Source organism: Ruditapes philippinarum, unplaced genomic scaffold, assembly GCF_026571515.1.
Source record: "Ruditapes philippinarum isolate M1 unplaced genomic scaffold, ASM2657151v2 ctg125_1_1_1_1, whole genome shotgun sequence".
NCBI lineage: Eukaryota > Metazoa > Mollusca > Bivalvia > Venerida > Veneridae > Ruditapes > Ruditapes philippinarum.
Window position 1 is genome coordinate 3,842 of NW_026853776.1, and position 18,982 is coordinate 22,823.

At 33.3% G+C, this 18,982-nt stretch overlaps 2 protein-coding genes across 2 annotated transcripts; both read right to left on the reverse strand.

Annotated features, from left to right (window-relative positions):
* Positions 1–3,261: 3,261 nt before the first annotated feature.
* LOC132737825 (L-xylulose reductase-like) lies at positions 3,262–10,701 on the reverse strand. Its single transcript, XM_060725176.1, has 7 exons — positions 10,519–10,701; positions 9,520–9,617; positions 8,609–8,763; positions 7,945–7,987; positions 6,626–6,790; positions 4,891–5,008; positions 3,262–4,005 (listed from the first exon to the last, which is right to left on the reverse strand). The coding sequence occupies exons 1-7, from the start codon at positions 10,568–10,570 to the stop codon at positions 3,896–3,898; spliced, it is 741 nt and encodes a 246-aa protein (XP_060581159.1). The 5' UTR covers positions 10,571–10,701; the 3' UTR covers positions 3,262–3,895.
* Positions 10,702–12,724: 2,023 nt separating this feature from the next.
* LOC132737826 (D-erythrulose reductase-like) lies at positions 12,725–17,451 on the reverse strand. Its single transcript, XM_060725177.1, has 7 exons — positions 17,205–17,451; positions 16,609–16,706; positions 15,862–16,016; positions 15,214–15,256; positions 14,254–14,418; positions 13,825–13,942; positions 12,725–13,106 (listed from the first exon to the last, which is right to left on the reverse strand). Exons 1-7 carry the CDS (start codon positions 17,257–17,259, stop codon positions 12,997–12,999), a joined length of 744 nt encoding a protein of 247 aa, XP_060581160.1. The 5' UTR covers positions 17,260–17,451; the 3' UTR covers positions 12,725–12,996.
* Positions 17,452–18,982: the final 1,531 nt, after the last annotated feature.

Genomic DNA, 18,982 nt, shown 5'->3' on the forward strand with positions numbered 1-18,982 from the left:
CATTATCGCGATATAGCCCGACGAATTGTACAGCAATCTCAAAGCCAACCAAATTTAGATGACTATACTCTCATCATAATCCTTATCGCGATATAGCCCGACGAACTGTATATCAATTGCAAAACCAACAAAGTACACCCAACCCGCCGCCATATTATACAAATTCTGCTGATAGCAATCCAAATGTCCAAAACAATCCATCTGGCCCGTGTAGCCCTCCAGCATATACAGATGACCAAAGCCATGACATTTTAATTGGACCACTTTCTCCACCCTATTCGGCAGTAAATATTTCTGGGCCTGGAAACCTGGACGCTGCAGCAAATGATGAACAAAACGCAATCCAGACAGAACGCACCAATGGAAATCATGAAAATATTACACATGGTATCAACACGCCCAGTGACAACCCACCTCCTTACGAGGAGGTACAAAAAGAAAATGTTTTGAATTTTAATGAAAAGGACCTAACTGGGATATCCACAACAAGCATTACCTTAGATCCCCCGCCACCTTACACATTGCCAGACGAGACAAATGAGGTGTAACACTGCTTTGAAATTGTTTAACCTTTGTGCTTATGCTTAACTTTTTATGCTGTTCATTAAATAATGTGAAAACGGAGCCAGATTAATCGGTGATAATATTCTGTAGATTAGCGTTATATTCAGTTGTTAACTTTATATTTAGGATGTAGGTCATATCTGGATCAGATATGCAGACTAAACGATATATCTGGACTACTGCATATGTTTACATGTATATAAGTAAAGGATAGTCCATGTGCCTTTTGTGTTTTTTTAACAAACAAAGTGCCTTATAACCAAATCACAAATGTATACTTTGTATATTATGCAGAAAATAGTAAAAACAATAAGTAGTGAAATTTATGTTGTGTTTTCAAGAGCATAATGTTATAAGGATCTCTTCATATAAATATAAACCAAGACGCTTCGCGATGGATAGCAAATAATGAATGAAATGCAACCCACACAGAACGCACCAGAGGAAAGCGTCAAACTATAACACGTGGTTTCAACGTGTACGTGCTTAGTGATAACCCATCTTCTTTCGAGAATGTGCGGGGAAACTTAGTTAATGCTGGATGTGTCTTTTTGATTTGTTGTTGTTGTTTTTTATAAGGAAGTCTTAAGTTAGGATCTTCTCATTAAAATTATAATTTTTATTTTGCAGTGAAATTCATCTTGTGTATTCAATATTCAAGAGCATTATGTTCATATTATAAAGGATCTCTTGTCATTAAGTAAAGGAGGCAAATTGATAAGGGACTATTATAAAGTCTATGTATTTTAAACACAAAGATATAATGTCCATATGATTGATTGAATCCTAGCGCATAATTTAATTAGACTAGCATATGTAATTAGATTTCCTCGTCTTTATTCGCTGTTCAGAATTTAACACTGCTTTAACTTAATAAAAGATTTTATCTGATATAAGAGAATATTTTATAGTTGCATGCCTCCAGATGAGCCAAAATATTACAAGAAAATCAAACTGAGAAAAAAATATTTTAAAAAAGATTTTAAGAAAATCAAAATGATTCAAGATTTAACGGCTAATAATATGTTTTGTGCGATTTATGATTCATTTTGCAGTACTTATTACTAGATTTCTGTTGCGTGACTGATGCAGTAAGGGCTTCTTTTTGCATATGTTGATCTTTTTTGTAATTTATGTGTTTTTGTAATAATTTTATTTTACTTTTGAATACATTTTCAAAATTTTTATAAAAATTAGCATGAATCTAGAGGCATGCTGCTTTAAGTGTCAATTTAGTGTTCAAATTTTTGGACGGGTTCCAAATTATTAAAGTACAAACTATGTACAAAACCTGAGTATGCAGTTTTCTCCTTAAACCAAATGTAATAATATGTTTGTATGTCCTATTGTGAGTTCTGTATATTTTTATGCCCCCCTTCGAAGAAGAGGGGGTATATTGTTTTGCTAATGTCGGTCTGTCTGTCTGTCGGTCGGTCGGTCGGTCGGTCGGTCTGTCGGTCTGTCCGTCGGTAGACCACATGGTTTCCGCTGATTATCTTGAAAAGTATGTATCACAAAGTCTTCATATTTCACATAGTGATTGGTCATAACCAGTAGATGACCCCTATTGATTTTGGGGTCACTAGGTCAAAGGTCAAGGTCACAGGGACCTTAAATGTCCAAATGGTTTCCGCTGATTATCTTGATAAGTATGTATCACAAAGTCTTCATATTTCACACAGTGATTGGTCTTAACTAGTAGATGACCCCTATTGATTTTGGGGTCACTAGGTCGAAGGTCAAGGTCACAGGGACCTAAAAATGTCAAAATGGTTTCCGCTGATTATCTTGAAAAGTATTTATCACAAAGTCTTCATATTTCACATAGTGATTGTTCATAACAAGTAGATGACCCCTATTGATTTTGGGGTCACTAGCTTAAAGATCAAGGTCACATGGACCTTTAATGTCAAAATAATTTCCGCTGATTATCTTGAAAAGAATGTATCACAAAGTCTTCATATTTCACACTAAGATTGGTCATCACTAGTAGATGACCCCTTTTGATTTTAGGTGTTACTAGGTCAAAGGTCAAGGTCACAGGGGCCTTAAATATCAAAATGGTTTCCGCTGATTATCTTGAAAAGCATGTATCACAAAGTCTTCATATTTCACATAGTGATTGGTCATCACAAATAGATGACCCCGATTGATTTTGGGGTCACTAGGTCAAAGGTCAAGGTCACATGGGCCTTAAATGTCAAAATGATTTCCGCTGATTATCTTGAAAAGTATGTTTCACAAAGTCTTCATATTTCACATAGTGATTGGTCATCACTAGTAGATGACCCCTATTGATTTTGGGGTCAATAGGTCAAAGGTCAAGGTCACAGGGGCCTTAAATGTCAAAATGGTTTCCGCTGATTATCTTGAAAAGTGTGTATCACAAAGTCTTCATATTTCACATAGTGATTGGTCATAACTAGTAGATGACCCCTATTGATTTTGGGGTCACTAGGTCAAAGGTCAAGGTCACAGGGGCCTTTAATGTTAAAATGGCTTTCGTTGATTTTTCCATAATTGAACACTTCCATGTACCCATTTTTGGCAAGTTTCTGTAATAAAATTACCAATTATATGAGTCAATGGCTAGAAAGGGGGGTATATGTGTCGTTCGACATTCTTGTTAATATTTTTTGTCGAAATTTATCAAAATTATAGATGAAATAAGACTTCTGTTTCATTATCCCTCATGTACAGACTCAATCAAACGGAGTCTGCAATTTTCATGTTAACTTGTTGTGATTAATGCTTACGAAGGATCACCCTTCTTCCAGATTATTTTAATGTGCGTTTCATGTTACTTTATGCATTGTGACATTGTTAACCATTTGATGAAATACTTTTTATAGTTTTCTTTAAAGATATTTTGTTAATTTTTATACTTTACACTCTTTTGTAAATAAAATGTTATTGAAATGAGTTTAGTTTATTTTTTTATTGTACATTGTACTAATTGTTTGACTTTATTTTATCTATTGTCACTTTTAAATAAGATTATTATGCATGGTTGCTCTTCTCCCATAGATATTTTAGATAATAAGTGTCGTAGCTGACGAGTTGTCTTCAAATAACTTTGACGAATCAGTGTTACAATAAACGCATGCGAAGGCACAACTGAATTAGAAATATTAAAATAATCACTCGGATGTACATGTTAGATACAAAATCACCAAACCTAGCATACACGATGAATATAAATAAAATATTCATATTTTCTCATTTTATTTAATTATAAGATTTATTTTTACAAGAAAAAAAATTTTTAATAATCAAATTTATTTATACAACAGTTTTGTATATGCCAAAAAGTGCAGCAATCAGATGAAAATTATAAGAAGTTCGTGTGATGTCCACCATCTACAGGTACTTGTATTCCATTGATCATAGAGGCTTTATCGCTCAGCAGAAACACTATGGCATTTACGACATCAATTTCCTCTGAATGAAAAACAACAAACAAATCTATTAGAACTCACAATACTCCAGACACTATCAATACTTTCTGCAGAAGTTTTTAATATTGAAAATTAAAGGGTAACTGCTTATTTGTAAGTGTTTCTTAGTGTGTTTGCTTTGAGAATAAAAAGCATTAGGACATACAAATGTAGTATTTGAATCATTTACTGCCGGTAATCAGAGGTTTCCGGAATCTACCCCAGACATCAAATCTCCTAACCTGCCCATTTCCTTATATGGATATGACCAGCTGACAGTTTTAGAACTGCTCATGATCAGTTTTATCGATTTGAATTTGAAATGCAGCCAGTCAGCCTTGCTTAACTTATGAATGGTTTCAATCTTTACTGCTAGCAAAACCTTCTCACCACTTCCGGTGGTTATAGCAGAAGGGTAAGGGATATGCCAACTTACCACCAACCTCACGATTTTAAACAAGTTCTTCTTTTAAAACACAACAATATACTGTTGTTTTTCATCAATGCAAGTCCCCTTTTAGCTTATAATATGTCCGTATTACGAGAGATACACACTGTCTATCGTACATGTATTAAAATGCAATAACTAGACGAGATTACAAAATCAGGATATCCACTTTTCTACCAGCTTTTTTAACTCGCAGTAACCAAGTGGGTCATTTGCAACGAAGCCGTTTTAGACTCGAACTCTATTTTTCAAATGTTTATGTATGCAATATTTAACCGGGAAATTAATAAAAACTATGATGCCGGCATGACAATTAAGCTATTCCTAACAGAAGAGGTAATTCGATGTAAGTGATTTAAGATTACCACAAAATTCTAAAATAATGTAGACCTTAGGACAAAAGTTGGACGAATTATTTGATATTATTAGGTATAACTGTACCTGCAAATCTTCCATTAGGTATTCTCTTTAGGATATTGTCAGCCACCCCTGGCGCTGACCATGCTGCTCGTCCCATTGTGGTCATCACCACGGTTGGGTTGACACTGTTCACTCTTATCTTGAAGAAAGAAGGCATGTAAATGTTAAAGAACGCCCAAAACCGCAAATCGGAAAATGCTAAGGCTCAGTTACATTGAGCCTGTTCATGGACATCAGTGTTAGATTTTATTTATCATCCATACACCTAGCGCAGGCTTAAGAGCATCTTTAAAATTCAACAATGAACAGTTTTCAGAATTAATTATGAATTAAGAATGTAGAACCTTCGATGTGACTATTGAGTGCCTTTCAAAGAAAGGTAGTGTATGGTCTTTAGTTAAACACACAACATATGATTACAACAAGTAAAACGGAAATGCTTCCTTCTAAATACCTTAACACAAAATTATAATTATAAGTGGCTAAATATATTACTAAGTATTTCGATTTACAAGACGAAACGTAAATTTTACAAGACGAAACGTTAATTCAATCCGCTTCTAAACCGCTCTTAGTATATGCAATTATCTAGCTTAATTATGTTTACTGGTTTTTGTGTCGCCTTGAAAAGGCGACATATAGGGGTTACTTTTGTCGGCGTCGTTGTCGGCGTCGGCGTCGGTGTAGGCGTCCCCTTAAGCTTGTCCGGAGCATAAGTCAGTCATTATAAGTCGGATTGACTTCAAACTTGGTATGTATGTTTCTTATAATGACTCGAAGTGCAGTGAACAAGAACCGGTACTTTGCACTTCTTAATTTTTGAGTTATTGCCCTTTGTTAATTTTCATACTTTATTTTTGTCCGGGCCATTTCTCCTAATGGAAAAAGGATAAGGACTTGAAACTTCATAGGATGATAGATCTTATTAAAAAAGTGCAGTGTACAAGAAGCGGTACTCTGCACTTCTTATTTTTTAGTTATTACCCTTTATTTATTTTCATTCTTTATTTTTGTCCAGGCCATTTCTCCTAAATTATAAAAGCTATAGACTTGAAACTTCATAGGATGATAGATCTTATTGATCAGAAGTGCAGTGCACAGAAACTGCTGCTCTGCACTTCTTATTATTTTAGTAATTGCCCTTTGTTAATTTTCATATTTCATTTTTGTTTTGGCCATTTCTCCTAAACTATATTGTCCACAAGGCGACACATCCGACTCGCGGAGTTCTAGTATATAAAAACAACGTTTCGGCAAGAGCTCAAACACCTTTCCAATTCTCTATTAGATATCAAATGATCTTAAATGAGTTGCCATGTATATTGCCATTAAATATGAATTATAAAACAAAAAACATTATATAGTTTGTTTGTTTGTTTGTTTGTTTTTGGTGAATTTTATTGTGTTTTTGTTTTTGTTTTGTTTTTTCGTTTTACGCTTGCATTTATAACACGTGGCTAATACGAGTATAGAGAAATTCGTAATTTCTTTATTACATTGGAAATAAATAATACAATGTGTTTAAAAACGGATTTTTTTATTTTCTTTGCTCACAACGATATAATGATCAAAAAACTACCATATTCATCTTATTTCTTAGCCACTACAGCTTATCCGCGGAAAATTAGAACATACACCGTATTAGTTATTTACTTTCATATCCATTAATGATACGTGCAAACATGAAACACGTACAGGTTATATCTTAAATTTTCAAACATCACAAAGGTGCTTATTCAAGAAATAGAACACGAACCTTATAGGGTCCAAATTCTAGAGCCATAGACTTTGTCATCATGTCCAGTGCTGCTTTAGTACAACTATATGTTCCTATTGAATGTACTGGATTAATTCCAGCAATACTAGACACGTTTACAATAGACCCACATCTTTCCTTCTCAATCATACATTTTACAACAGCCTGTATTTTATTATTAAATAAAACAAATAACTATTATGATAATAGTGAGAGGAGCTGAACGTTCGTTTTATTGTTTCAGACGGACAAACATAATGCTAATTATTTTGGAATCTGACACACACTGTTTTTACACTACCATTGTGGATATAACACTGTAGGCTCGTTAGTATTTTTGTCTAAAATCTTAAGTTATTTACTCGACGGTGTCTACTTTCAGCTACCAAAATCATGTGACCCGTTATAGTGTTGCTTTTTTAAATTCCACGCAACAAACACATTGACCTAAATTGATATACTGTCAAGTTACATAACTATGAAGGCGAAAAGGCAATTTGTTAAACAGAGAGTCAACCGAGGTAAGTTTTTGTATCATAATATATGTAAAGGTCTAGGTTTGACCAATCATAAATATTAATATTATATAAACTAAAGGGATGGCGCTCTTCGGAGAAAAGAAAAGATCGAAAAAGAAATAGAGTGTTTATCATATGCATGCGGCAAACAATATATGGCATGAATTTGTTCTTACATACATGTGTTTACATGCCGTATAACGAGACATTAAAATCCGGAAACAAAGTGATCCCTCACAAAAAAATTACATAAGAATTGCAGACTCGGTTTGATTGAGTCTGTACATGAGGAATAATGAATAAATGCAACATCCCTCATGCCCCCTAACACCGGCTTGAGCGGTACTCAATTCTCAACACTTAATAGTGCTGGCATCAATGATTCCGAAGGTTTGTTTGTTTGTTTCATTTTTACGCCTTTTCCCAACTAAATATAACAACACTGAATTGAAGTACGTGGCAACTTTTAACAGCTGCCACACGGCACTTGATACTTGCTGTTGTGCAGTATAAATATCCGGAAGCAAAGTGATCCCTCGGAAGCATTAATCACAACAAAATTACATAAGAATTGCAGACTCGGTTTGATTGAGTCTGTACATGAGGTACAGACATTAAAGTCGTACATTAAAGTCGTGATTACGTATATATCAGTTTGCAAGAAATGAGATTGTTTATACATGTATGTGTATATCTATTAATATGTCCTGCTGCAAGACAAGAAGTTAATTTTTTATATGTTTCTTTTTTGTAAGACATGTTCATCTCCATATAAATACAAAAACAAGATTTTCAACTTACCTGTGATATATTGAATGCTGCTTTTATATTAGTATTATACAAGCTGAAATGTCAAATATGATAGATTAAACGACTATGTCTTTTCAGCTAGCAAACGGAACGTCGGTTGCTCTACTCAGGTATAATTCATGCATGAAATAAGGCACGGTAGGGCCCCTGAAGTCCACCAGTAAAGCTCGAACGTCGTCACATAATCTGTATATTATCGGTGCAACGCAAAACCCAATCAAACAAACACGGCTATGTCCATGTGAGCTATTCGTTTGTTAACAATAACCATATCCATACAGATTTGCTCAAGGGCCGAATGCAAGTTCTCACTACACACTCTGGTTATCTATAGGAGATATTTGGTTGTATCAGCGGAAGACATCGAGTAAACACTAGATGTAAAATATCTAGTCACGACAAAGATCACGCCGTACATTATTGTAAATAGATCAGGAAAAAATGAGACCACAGTGTTCGAGCTATGCCAGCTTCCTCGGACTCTTCATGTGAGAAGGCTAACGAACCGTCGTTGGTTCGCCTCAGGAGCCAGTTTGTGCCTAAAATAATGTGCAGAGGGATATATAATCGCTATATGACCTGCACTGCATTGGTGCGACTTTAAACCCAATCAAAAAAAAAGATCTAACCTTACAAGACACATTGCTGTACTTACTAATCAAAATCTTCCTCTTTTATTTCCAGGTAAGGTTTCTTCCTATCTACAGCAGCATTGTTAACTAGCATATCAACAAGACCAATGTCCTCTATCAGTTTTCTTGTACTACTCCAATCACTTATATCTTGACTGTAAACCTCTATTGACGCATTCTAAATCACGGAGTAATCAACAAGTAATTACATAAGTGTCTCAGCACTGTAAGGGTTGAGAGATTCATTTTATTGTAACTGATATAGAGAAAACAAGTTTCCGGGATTCAAGCATTTAACCAGCGAAATTATGCTGTCATATTATGATTTAAGTAGATCTGTGTACATTTATTTAAGTCACGTTAGCATTATTCAAGTCACGTTTGATGTTGCGTGATACTTCAAAATGACAGTGCAAATATATTTTAACGATTTGCATATAACATATTGTTATCAACATTTTCTTGAGTTTTGATATCATTAAAAATGCAGTTAATTTTTTTAAGATTTAACTGTTTAATATTAAAGGCCAATATGATGCCTCAGAAATGCTATCATTTTTTATTTCTTACAGTTTCCAAATAAATACTCATTTGCTATATACAAGATGTATCTTTTGCATGTTTAGCACCTGTTGGCAATTGGTACAATTACAGAGAATTAGTATTTTGAATTATATTTTGTATGGAAGTCAAAACACTACTTTGTTTACATTTTGCTACCTTTACGACACATCACTGCATGTTTAGTGCTACTTTTTTTCTTGTTTAACATCTAACATGCTCTTAATCCATTATTTAAATAGTTTGACATTTCTGAAGAATAAAAAGGAATACAGATTTAGACTAATAATATTTAAACGGAAACAGGTGGTGGTTTGTACAGAGCTATTTAGGAATTTCTTTTCGATATTGATAATTTGATAACAGTACTTGCTTCATGCTTTAAGCTTTCCAAGTCCTTTGCAGTTCTACTTATAGCAATCACTTTAGCTCCCTGTTTTGCTAGTGTAATACATAACAATCGTCCAATACCTGTGAGAAAAATATTTTTTTAATTATACATAACCTTGATATTTTTTAAAGGGACATTAAAAGATTATTACATACGATAACATAATTCATGTATAGTGTAATTTTGAAAGATTCGCTATAATATCTCTTACCTAGTTATGCATAGTTATGATAATGAAAAATGAGAGACATGTGAATGGTTATTCAGTATGTTTTAATATTTTATGTGATATATCTAGTTTACATGCAAGAGAGTATACTGTCTGATTTTATTATATGCCAGTCGATATAAAAGATGCAAGTAAATCAATTAGTTTATAAATATTTGGCGGTGTTCTATATCTACGTGGTATTTTATACTGGATTCTATCATGACATGGATTTTGTCATATTTTTGTTTGTTAAAGACATAACGCCGAGCAACACCATGTAGTTGATACATACAAGTGCCTTCAACTTGTGTTGATGCATACAATATACAGAATGATTGAATGAACATAATGTGAACCCGATAAAGGTAATAATTAACAATGCTTTGGCAATCTAAAAAGAGCAAAGTCACGTGAGGTGCTAGTGTATAATACATTTTAGTCTGGCTATTTCAAAGCGTATAAAGCCCCTTGAGACTTAGTGTTTGTTTAAGGGTGGAGGCATCAGAAGTGCAGCCACCGCTTATCCCTGCGCCATCTTAAGAGGCGACAAAATGGGTTCGAATTACTGACACATGCATCTTTTAGCTACATCGAGCGTGTGAGGTGGTTTTGACCCTTGGTTTTTGCATTAAGTTTGAAACAACAGATGTTAACCAAAAAACCCACAAAAATTTAAAGCGTAACAAAAGATAATTAATACTAACTAATTTTGAGACTATACAGTTCTATAGCATTATGTAATATTAAGATAAAAGTTTACAAACACATACCTTTGCCCGCACCTGTAACGATAACTTTTTTCCCTTCAAAATATGGGTCCATTTTTAAAATAACATGAAACCTATCTATGTATGCCAAGTAAGAAAAAGTATATTTGTGCTAATTGCAATCGTGTCCAGTCATATATTAAATGCAGTATGTAGAGTTCATCTTTACAATTGTATGAACCCTTATCATATGTGTACAGGACATTAAATGTATGAAATAATCAAGCTAGGTTAACAGATAAGGGGTTAAAACTACAGCTTATCAATAAAAGATATTAGCTTGAATCAACTCGTTATTTCAAAAAGTAATGTACATATATGTACAAATATAAGTATCGCAAATAACGCGTATGTTGGTTATGTATATTTATTTGAGAAACCAATAAAGACTAGAACGAGTAGCGTCGTGATTAACAACTGTGCTTCTACAAGAGCTTAAGTAAACCAGAACTCTGTGACAATATTGAATTTCTTCTCGTATGTATAACAATTTGCGACACATAATCTTTGAGAAAGCTGATCGCGTAGACAGTACATTTTCAAAACTTATTTTTCTCCGTTTACTAAGAATGCAAGGATATTTGGTCAACACCTGTTCTGATTTACATAATCGATTAGTAATGGTCACAATAGATTTTAAATGTCTGTAGCTACGTAATAATGTAAAAATGTGATATTTCTCGGCGTAATAGATTGTAATGTATTGTCTCTTGAAATTCTGAATAGAATTGTTGGATATGTATGTTTAATATTTGTATGTATATGATTGTATGTGTACATGATATACTGAAATAAAGTATGAATATGTTACTAGATAAACTAAAGTAAGACCCATTTACATTGAACTGCTTCGCGATGACGTCACAACTCATAAGTTTGTAGCGCTCATCAAATTGGTTCGGTTGAAAAAAATCATTGTTGCCTCTACCTTACCAAGCAAGATATCAAAAATGGACTTTTCAATCTTTTTATTTGGACAAAACCATTTATCATTTTAAGTGAAATATTCGAAATATGTACCGGCTGCAGATCATGAATCTTTGTTTGAATTGAATGCCTGGGTACATGTAATATAGTCTTTTGTGAACAAACGGGTATATAGGTACTAGTATTTGCAAGAACAATTAGTCAATTTCGTTGATGAATTCAATTTTTCTGCTCAGTGATTTCACATTTTCACGGATCACTTATATCAAGACGTTCCCCATTTTACCATATTTCATTTTCTTGGCCATAACCATAATTAACCAATAAGTGAAAGAAAGAGCATCAAAACACAAGGCTATCTGATTTGTACGAGGGGGCGTAGCCTCTGAGTATTAATCAGATTGCCGAGAGTTTTGTGTTATTTTTCTTTTGTATCATAGGCAACAATAAATACACAAATATGAACCCGCTTCTGAATGTGGCATTTTTATCGTTATCACAAAGGTAAATTCCAGAAAAAATTAACCAATGAACCAGCTTCTGAATATGGCATTTTTATCGTTATGCCTTGCATTGTAGTCACAAAAAGTTAAGCCCAGAAAAAAAATCACTGGGCATGCTCTGGAGAGCGGGTAACTAATACAAGCACTCCAGTTAAAGCACTGTGCATGTATGTGTCTGACACGTTTTCAACAGAAAGGTCCCGAAACTATGATGCAACTTACAAATAAATTTGTATATCTAGGGCACATCGGGGAAATGTAAGTAATTGGAAACAACACGGTATGTACGAATAGGAATACTCTTTATATTGATATTTCAAACCACTGAATTTTGAAGGAATTGGTTGAAAGAAAATCCAAAATGATAACAGAATGTTGATGTACCGTTTGTATCCAAAATCTGGGGGCTACTGCAGTTGTAAATACACGTAAAAAGTACGATAGTACTGTTCTAGCATAAATGAGTACGTATTATACGGTAATTCAAAGTTTCTTTATCTGTTCCTCGGGTAATGAAAATAATGACACCATTTTGTCATGCTTTCATGTGCTTGTATGATGTCATTTGACAGCTATGTTTTCTAATGAAGTAACGGGGCGTCAATGCAGTAAAATATATTTACATGCCGCCCCGAGTCACACAATAAAACAAACGTGCAATAATGGCGCGTGCTCACGTGATTTTATCCGTTAATGCATTTTTTTATCCGTTAATATATACATTCGTGCTCAGCTGTTACGCAAGAGTGAAAATTAATGAGTAAGTTCAAATGAGTAACTGGGCTATAGAATAACTTTACTACAATTACATAATATTTTAAAGCGTTCACAAATATATCAGGTTCATTCAAATAATTGTATCAAAAGAAAGCAATACAAGTTTATATCATTTAAATTATTCAATCATACAATTTTTAACTAGCTTTAGATTGGATCATTAATCAATGCTACAGTTTAATAGCTACAATGAAAAATATTTCTAATCAAATTTTGCATCCAATTTTAGAATCATATAAAGCCGTTTGATGGACATTCTGTCAGTTTGCTTGTATCACACACAGCTCACAACCATACCGCCATCTACCGGCAATATTGCTCCGTTTATCATAGAAGACTTATCACTCAACAAAAATATCGTTGCATTCACCACATCTTCCTCTTCTGTAAACATAATACAAAAAATTGGTTCATAGAAACATGTCACCAAGAGTGCTCTGATACGAGACTTTATCATTTACAGACTCAGTCAAACCGATTCTGCAGTGTTCATGTAATTTTGTTGTGATCGATGCTTCCGAGGGATCACCTTTCACCAGATTTTTATATCGACTCGATACAAGAAGGCCCTGTTACATTGGCAAGATAATATTACATCATAACCTTAAGGAATTATATATATATACTCCACAATTACTATCGTAAGCACAGAGGTGTTGTTGTCGCAACGATCAAAGAATGCACAGAAAATATATTCTAGCATTTATTCAAACATCTTTTAAATGAAGCACTTTTTTACGCCAAAAATGTTATCATTATGAAATGTATGAAAAATGCAACAATTAAATAACTGCTAGCAAAATATCATTCTGATGTTTTATATACTAATAATATGTATTTGATCTGTATATTCGAAATAATGTTTCAACATTTCATTATTGCACGTTTCATGTAATGCGTTACTTCTGTGGAGGCGCGGACAGCAGCCTTCATTAACCCAATAGTGCATCTAAACTTATGTTAACCTAGGCCTAAAAATATCCATATTAACAATAATGGGTGGCTTTTATGTTCCTTCAAAACTAAATCAACAGTTAGAACATCTGCTAGATAATTAATATTATTTTAATAAGGGAAACTTTTATCTGATGTTACAACTTACCCGCCAAACGTCCAATGGGTATCTTAGCAATGGCATTGGCTTTCTTTACTGGATCACTCCATCCTCGTTTACCTAACTCCGTTAGAACAATAGTCGGATCTACGCTGTTTACACGAATCTTAAATTAAAGGAGTATTTAAAAATAGTTCCAGCTTTTCTGTTAGCAAGAATTCATACGCCTGTAGATGTATTGATTCATTTATGACAATTTCAATAAGTAATAACAATAAAAAAATCTTTAGTAAATGTTATGCAATTTTGCATGTATGCGGTGATATTAAAGCTAGACATAAGGGGATTTTTCGGACTTTATTTAGAAATTAAGAAGTCTTTGTCTATACAAGGAATGTAAGCTTTATGAAAGCTGTTTATCCGTTGAAAAAGGATTTTTTTAAAAGAAACAATCTATGCTCATTTGTCTAGACCTACCTTTTTAGGACCTAGCTCGTATGCAAGGGTCATTGCCAACATATCCAGGGCAGCTTTTGCTGTACAGTAGCACGTATGATTCGGAACTACACGCATTGCAGCGATGCTTGAAATATTAACAATAGCGCCACCTGTTCCACGTTCAGCCATTCCTCTAGCAACCACCTGCATTGTGAATCAACAGAACGATAAATTTGCACTTTTACGAAGTTTTTCTTTCAGTTTTGCTCAGATATTTATCGAATTGTCTATTGGTAACTTGTCTAACAAAATAATTATCATCCATACCCAAATTAAAAATTAGCGTTTCTGATAAAACTTTACTCTGTGGTCGCATCCATACAAAATATCAATTCACTTTAATTATACCAATTGCCAACAGAACTAAAGATGCAATATAGGAAATGAGTATGTTGTTTTGGAAACTGTAAAGCGATACCAAAAATAAACAGTTTTTGAGAAATGAAAATTATTTCTGATGCATGATGGACCTTTAACGATTCGTACGTGGTTGCAAAATATTCAGTTGAAATACGTTCTTCTAGAAAAAAAACAACAACGTGTCCTTGCACTTGCATACAAAATAGTAAAACTATTATGTTTATTATGAGGGATTTTAAGTATACGCACGATACGTATAAATCAAAATGATTTTTTTCTTCACCTGACATGTTATAATTGTTATGTCTTGTATGAGACAGTTATGCATCTACTATATTCTTCATTTGTCATGAAATTATCTAAATAAAAATCCTTAAAGAGGTCTAAAAAGGAGTAAATTTAGGATGGACTGCAATTTGCTTTTTTGTTCGATTTGCCTTAAAAAATGTTACATGTTGCATGGTCTTTTACAGTTATTAATAAATAATCTAAATAAAAAAAATTTATGTGGCAAGAAGAGGCAAATTTAAGATGGACAGCAATTTGTTTTGTTTGTTTTTCTTGTGGAACATTTTATACCTGAGAAATGTTGAATGCGGCACGGAAATTGATGTCATGCAAACTGAAAATGACAAAACAAATTTACTTAATGGATCATTTTTATATAATTATGAAATTAGAGGATCCATAATACTAAAGTGACATCATGCCCATCAGTGAGTGTAGTGTACTGATGAAAGTCTAATGAAGTTTATATTTTGACATACTACATTTCAGTTTGTCTGAACGATATATATATAACTAATGTGAGCCGATGAAAGTTCTATAGATACCGTCCAATCATCTGTAAAGTACAATTTGTAAAAAAAAGTGTGGCACAGTCTTTTCATATTTTTGACCGTTCTATATAATATTTTTTATTTAACACTTTTTAACACATTTCTAATATCAGCTATTGGTCAGTCATCATTATAACAGTGAATCTTTGAAATATAGTCAATTAAGCCCAACTTAACAATGAAACAAAAACAAGCATAATGTCACTTAATATTCGATATTGCCACCTTATATCTTAAACTGATGTTATATAACATGCAACAACAATAAATGATGTAATTGTTATCATTTTCAGCCAGTATTGGTTACCTGTGACGGCCTTTGTAAGTACATTGTATATTCATGAAGATTGATAAATTGATATTTTATATAATTGTGTTAGTGATTTACTTGTCTAATTCCTCTTTTGTGACGTCAAGGAAGCCTGTCCAGTTTGTAATACCAGCATTGTTGACCAACAGATCTATTGGTCCAAGCTCTCCAACAACTTTTCTAGTATTATCCCAGTCGGATATATCAACAAAACGAGTTTCTATCGACGGAACCTGAATTTAAAACGAAATTGTCAGTTTCAAAAACGAGATTATTTTATGGTAGGACAGGAAGTAATGGTAGGATATAAAACGACAAACATCGTTCTCGTAGTTTGTGTTTAGCCTTCCTTTTGGCCTCTTCTGAGAGGAACATTCTAGTTGAATTTTAAATTGTATTCATGGGTAAGTTATGATCTTATATTGAACTATTGGTTGCATATTACTGCTTAGTAGTATTCCATCAGCAAATATTTTACCATATTTTCCAATTCTGTAGATTTTATGGCGCTGTCTCTGTTATTTTTCATATGATCAGTATATTGAGCAAATATTTGAAAATTTAATTGTAATAAGTTAACACTTATCCCGCTGAATATGTGTAAACGGATTGTTCTGCTTTCAATGTGAAACAGCTGCTTTGAATTTCAAGTTATCAAAATATAAGAAAGAACTATCGAGAGAATAAAACCTGGTCTGACTTTACAGGCATGCAGGCTGACCTGGTTGCATGGCGGCTGCAGTCATATTACATTCAGTTTCAGCAGTATCATGAATTAGCTACAAATATCTTGTTGATATATGCTAGTGATTTAACTTTTATTACCTGTTGTTTAAGATTGTCAAGGTCAGATTGTGTTCTACTAATACCATATACCTTGGCACCAAGACTGGCTAACTTTACTGCTATAGCTCGACCTATACCTAGAAATACGTTATATAAAAGAACCTTTCAAAATACATGTATTATTTATATAATGTAGTGTTGGATAATATTTGTGCTTAGATGTATAGTTCTCTCTCGTACGAGTCATCTAGTCCAATTAAAGTTTAATATCTAAAATGATATAGCTATAAATTATTTGTAAGTTACTCGCAGCAATAAACTAAAGGCAATAGAAAGATTTACAAACTGGAAAGAGATTATAGTCAGAAAAAACATAAACAAAAGTCATTGACTTCCTTTTCAACCCTGTTTCTAAATTGTAGTATGATTTGGTTATTTATATATGTGTGTAATTAACAAGATAGATATTGTTAAAACTAAACTACCGGTAAAATACTGATAAATTTGTTAATTTGTCTATCAAAAGTATCCTTTTGCGGAAATGATTTAATATCCAGTTAACAGTTGCTTCGCCGTTTTTATGTTCATTTTCAGAATATGTTTAACGACTTTGCATTATATTGAATAGCACCTACCTTTGCCCGCTCCGGTGACAAGTGCGCGTTTACCCTGAAAACTTGTGTCTTCCATCGTTTTAACTTTTAACACTCCAGGACTGAACTTTAAATTTTATTTAACGTAACTAAATCTAGTTTGGTTCTATCTGCGATGTTATTATCATATAAATGTACTTCTTATCGGTCAGATAATGACAGACTGTGACAGAACATAGAATGTAATTTAATCAGCAATAAACGTGAGAGAAGAACAGTAACTGTGTATGCTTATCTGAGCATTTCATTACAATATATTTGCATTAAAGTAAACTTAAACAATTTGAATATCTTAAGAACGCTTCCCACTATTGCAAGTATTTCCATAGAGACTCCACTATGAAGTGTACACTCTCAGTCCAAGTAGGTACTAAATGGGGGTCTGTCAACCTCATGAAAATGTTATTTAGTGGTAGGTGACATAAACGGGCGTGTTAGAGCACGTGATTCCGGGCATTTACGTCATGCATTGGACGCTATGGTAACATTAATACAGTACATGTGCCTCGAGCATACATAATTTTCTCTCTTTTTCTAACATGGATATTTAACAGTTCGAAAAAAAATAATCTGGCGGGAAAAGTCACATGAAACACAACTGCTCAGAAACATATTTTCGTGGTTGAACTCAAATTTTCGAATTTGCCAAATTTGTCCGGGAACTTTTGTTGATATGGACTTAACGATATCCAAAATCCGTCATTGACCTCAATCCTGTGCTATAACAAATATATATTTCAATGTTGGGACCTCGTCAATTTTTTTTATATAAATATTGAATGTATGGAAGGTTTAAGGTGTCATCTTGGCGATTTCGTTGTTTACTCTATGTGCGATGATAGAATTCAGATTTCGGCATCCTACTGGCATGTTCTTCAATCATTTTAACAGGAATAATGCATGCTTTAAAGTGAATAAAATTATGAATTTCCAATGTTATACGTATCAGTCATTTAAATATTTAGATAAGTTGAAATGTACGCTTGTGGAAGGGGAACTAAATCAACAAGGAAACAAGAAAGAAGAAAACAAATCAACATAATAATTACTTTATTCGCTCCATTTCCTCTCCATTTTGAAGTCGTATTACCTGACACGAATTCAATGAAATAGGAAGCCACGGCATTAAAATCATTGTTTGTTCGTTAACTATTAACCATAAAACTCTTCGGGTGAACATGAAAGACAAAACCAACTACGATTATACTCGTAATACATTATAATAGTTTTCAGTTAAACATGTATCTATTTAAGTGTACATGTGTAACATATTGTTAACAGTTTTTATTAAAACATATTGTTTACAGTTTTTGTATTTTCTTATCGCAGATCAGAATGCTGACATTCAGTATCTGGAACAGCGCATACAACACAAAGTAGTTCTCAAAACAGTTTAAAACCAGCGATGTAAAAGATATAAACATATATATATAAGTATCCAACGAATTTTGTATTTTCTGATCGCAGATGATTATTAACAATGCCGGCTACATTGGCATCTTGTTCTATACGCCGTGTCAAATCGTACATAAGAAGTACGATGACGGGTGACAGGCTGTCCGATCTCGGCATTTTTTACATATAGAGAAATTGTTGTTGACCAACAAACTTGCTTCTGTGAAATTCAGAAAAATGGACTTTATCTAAGATTTACCCATGACTTTTGTATGATTTATCATGCTCAGTAAAGTTTGCATCTAACCAAATCCATAGTTTAAATATTATATCTATTACTTTGATATTTTTTCTTGAAAATACTT

What these genes read in the sequence shown, in the direction of transcription:
- LOC132737825 (XM_060725176.1), bottom strand. Translation starts at nt 10,570, where the DNA reads ATGGACCCATATTTTGAAGGGAAAAAAGTTATCGTTACAGGTGCGGGC. An exon ending in TAGAATTTGGACCCTATAAG is followed by an intron (nt 5,009 to 6,625) that starts GTTCGTGTTCTA and finishes TCTTTCTTCAAG; the next exon opens with ATAAGAGTGAACAGTGTCAA. An exon ending in ACCTAATGGAAGATTTGCAG is followed by an intron (nt 4,006 to 4,890) that starts GTACAGTTATAC and finishes TTTTTCATTCAG; the next exon opens with AGGAAATTGATGTCGTAAAT.
- LOC132737826 (XM_060725177.1), bottom strand. Translation starts at nt 17,259, where the DNA reads ATGGAAGACACAAGTTTTCAGGGTAAACGCGCACTTGTCACCGGAGCG. An exon ending in TTGACAATCTTAAACAACAG is followed by an intron (nt 16,017 to 16,608) that starts GTAATAAAAGTT and finishes TTTTAAATTCAG; the next exon opens with GTTCCGTCGATAGAAACTCG. An exon ending in ACCCATTGGACGTTTGGCGG is followed by an intron (nt 13,107 to 13,824) that starts GTAAGTTGTAAC and finishes TTATGTTTACAG; the next exon opens with AAGAGGAAGATGTGGTGAAT.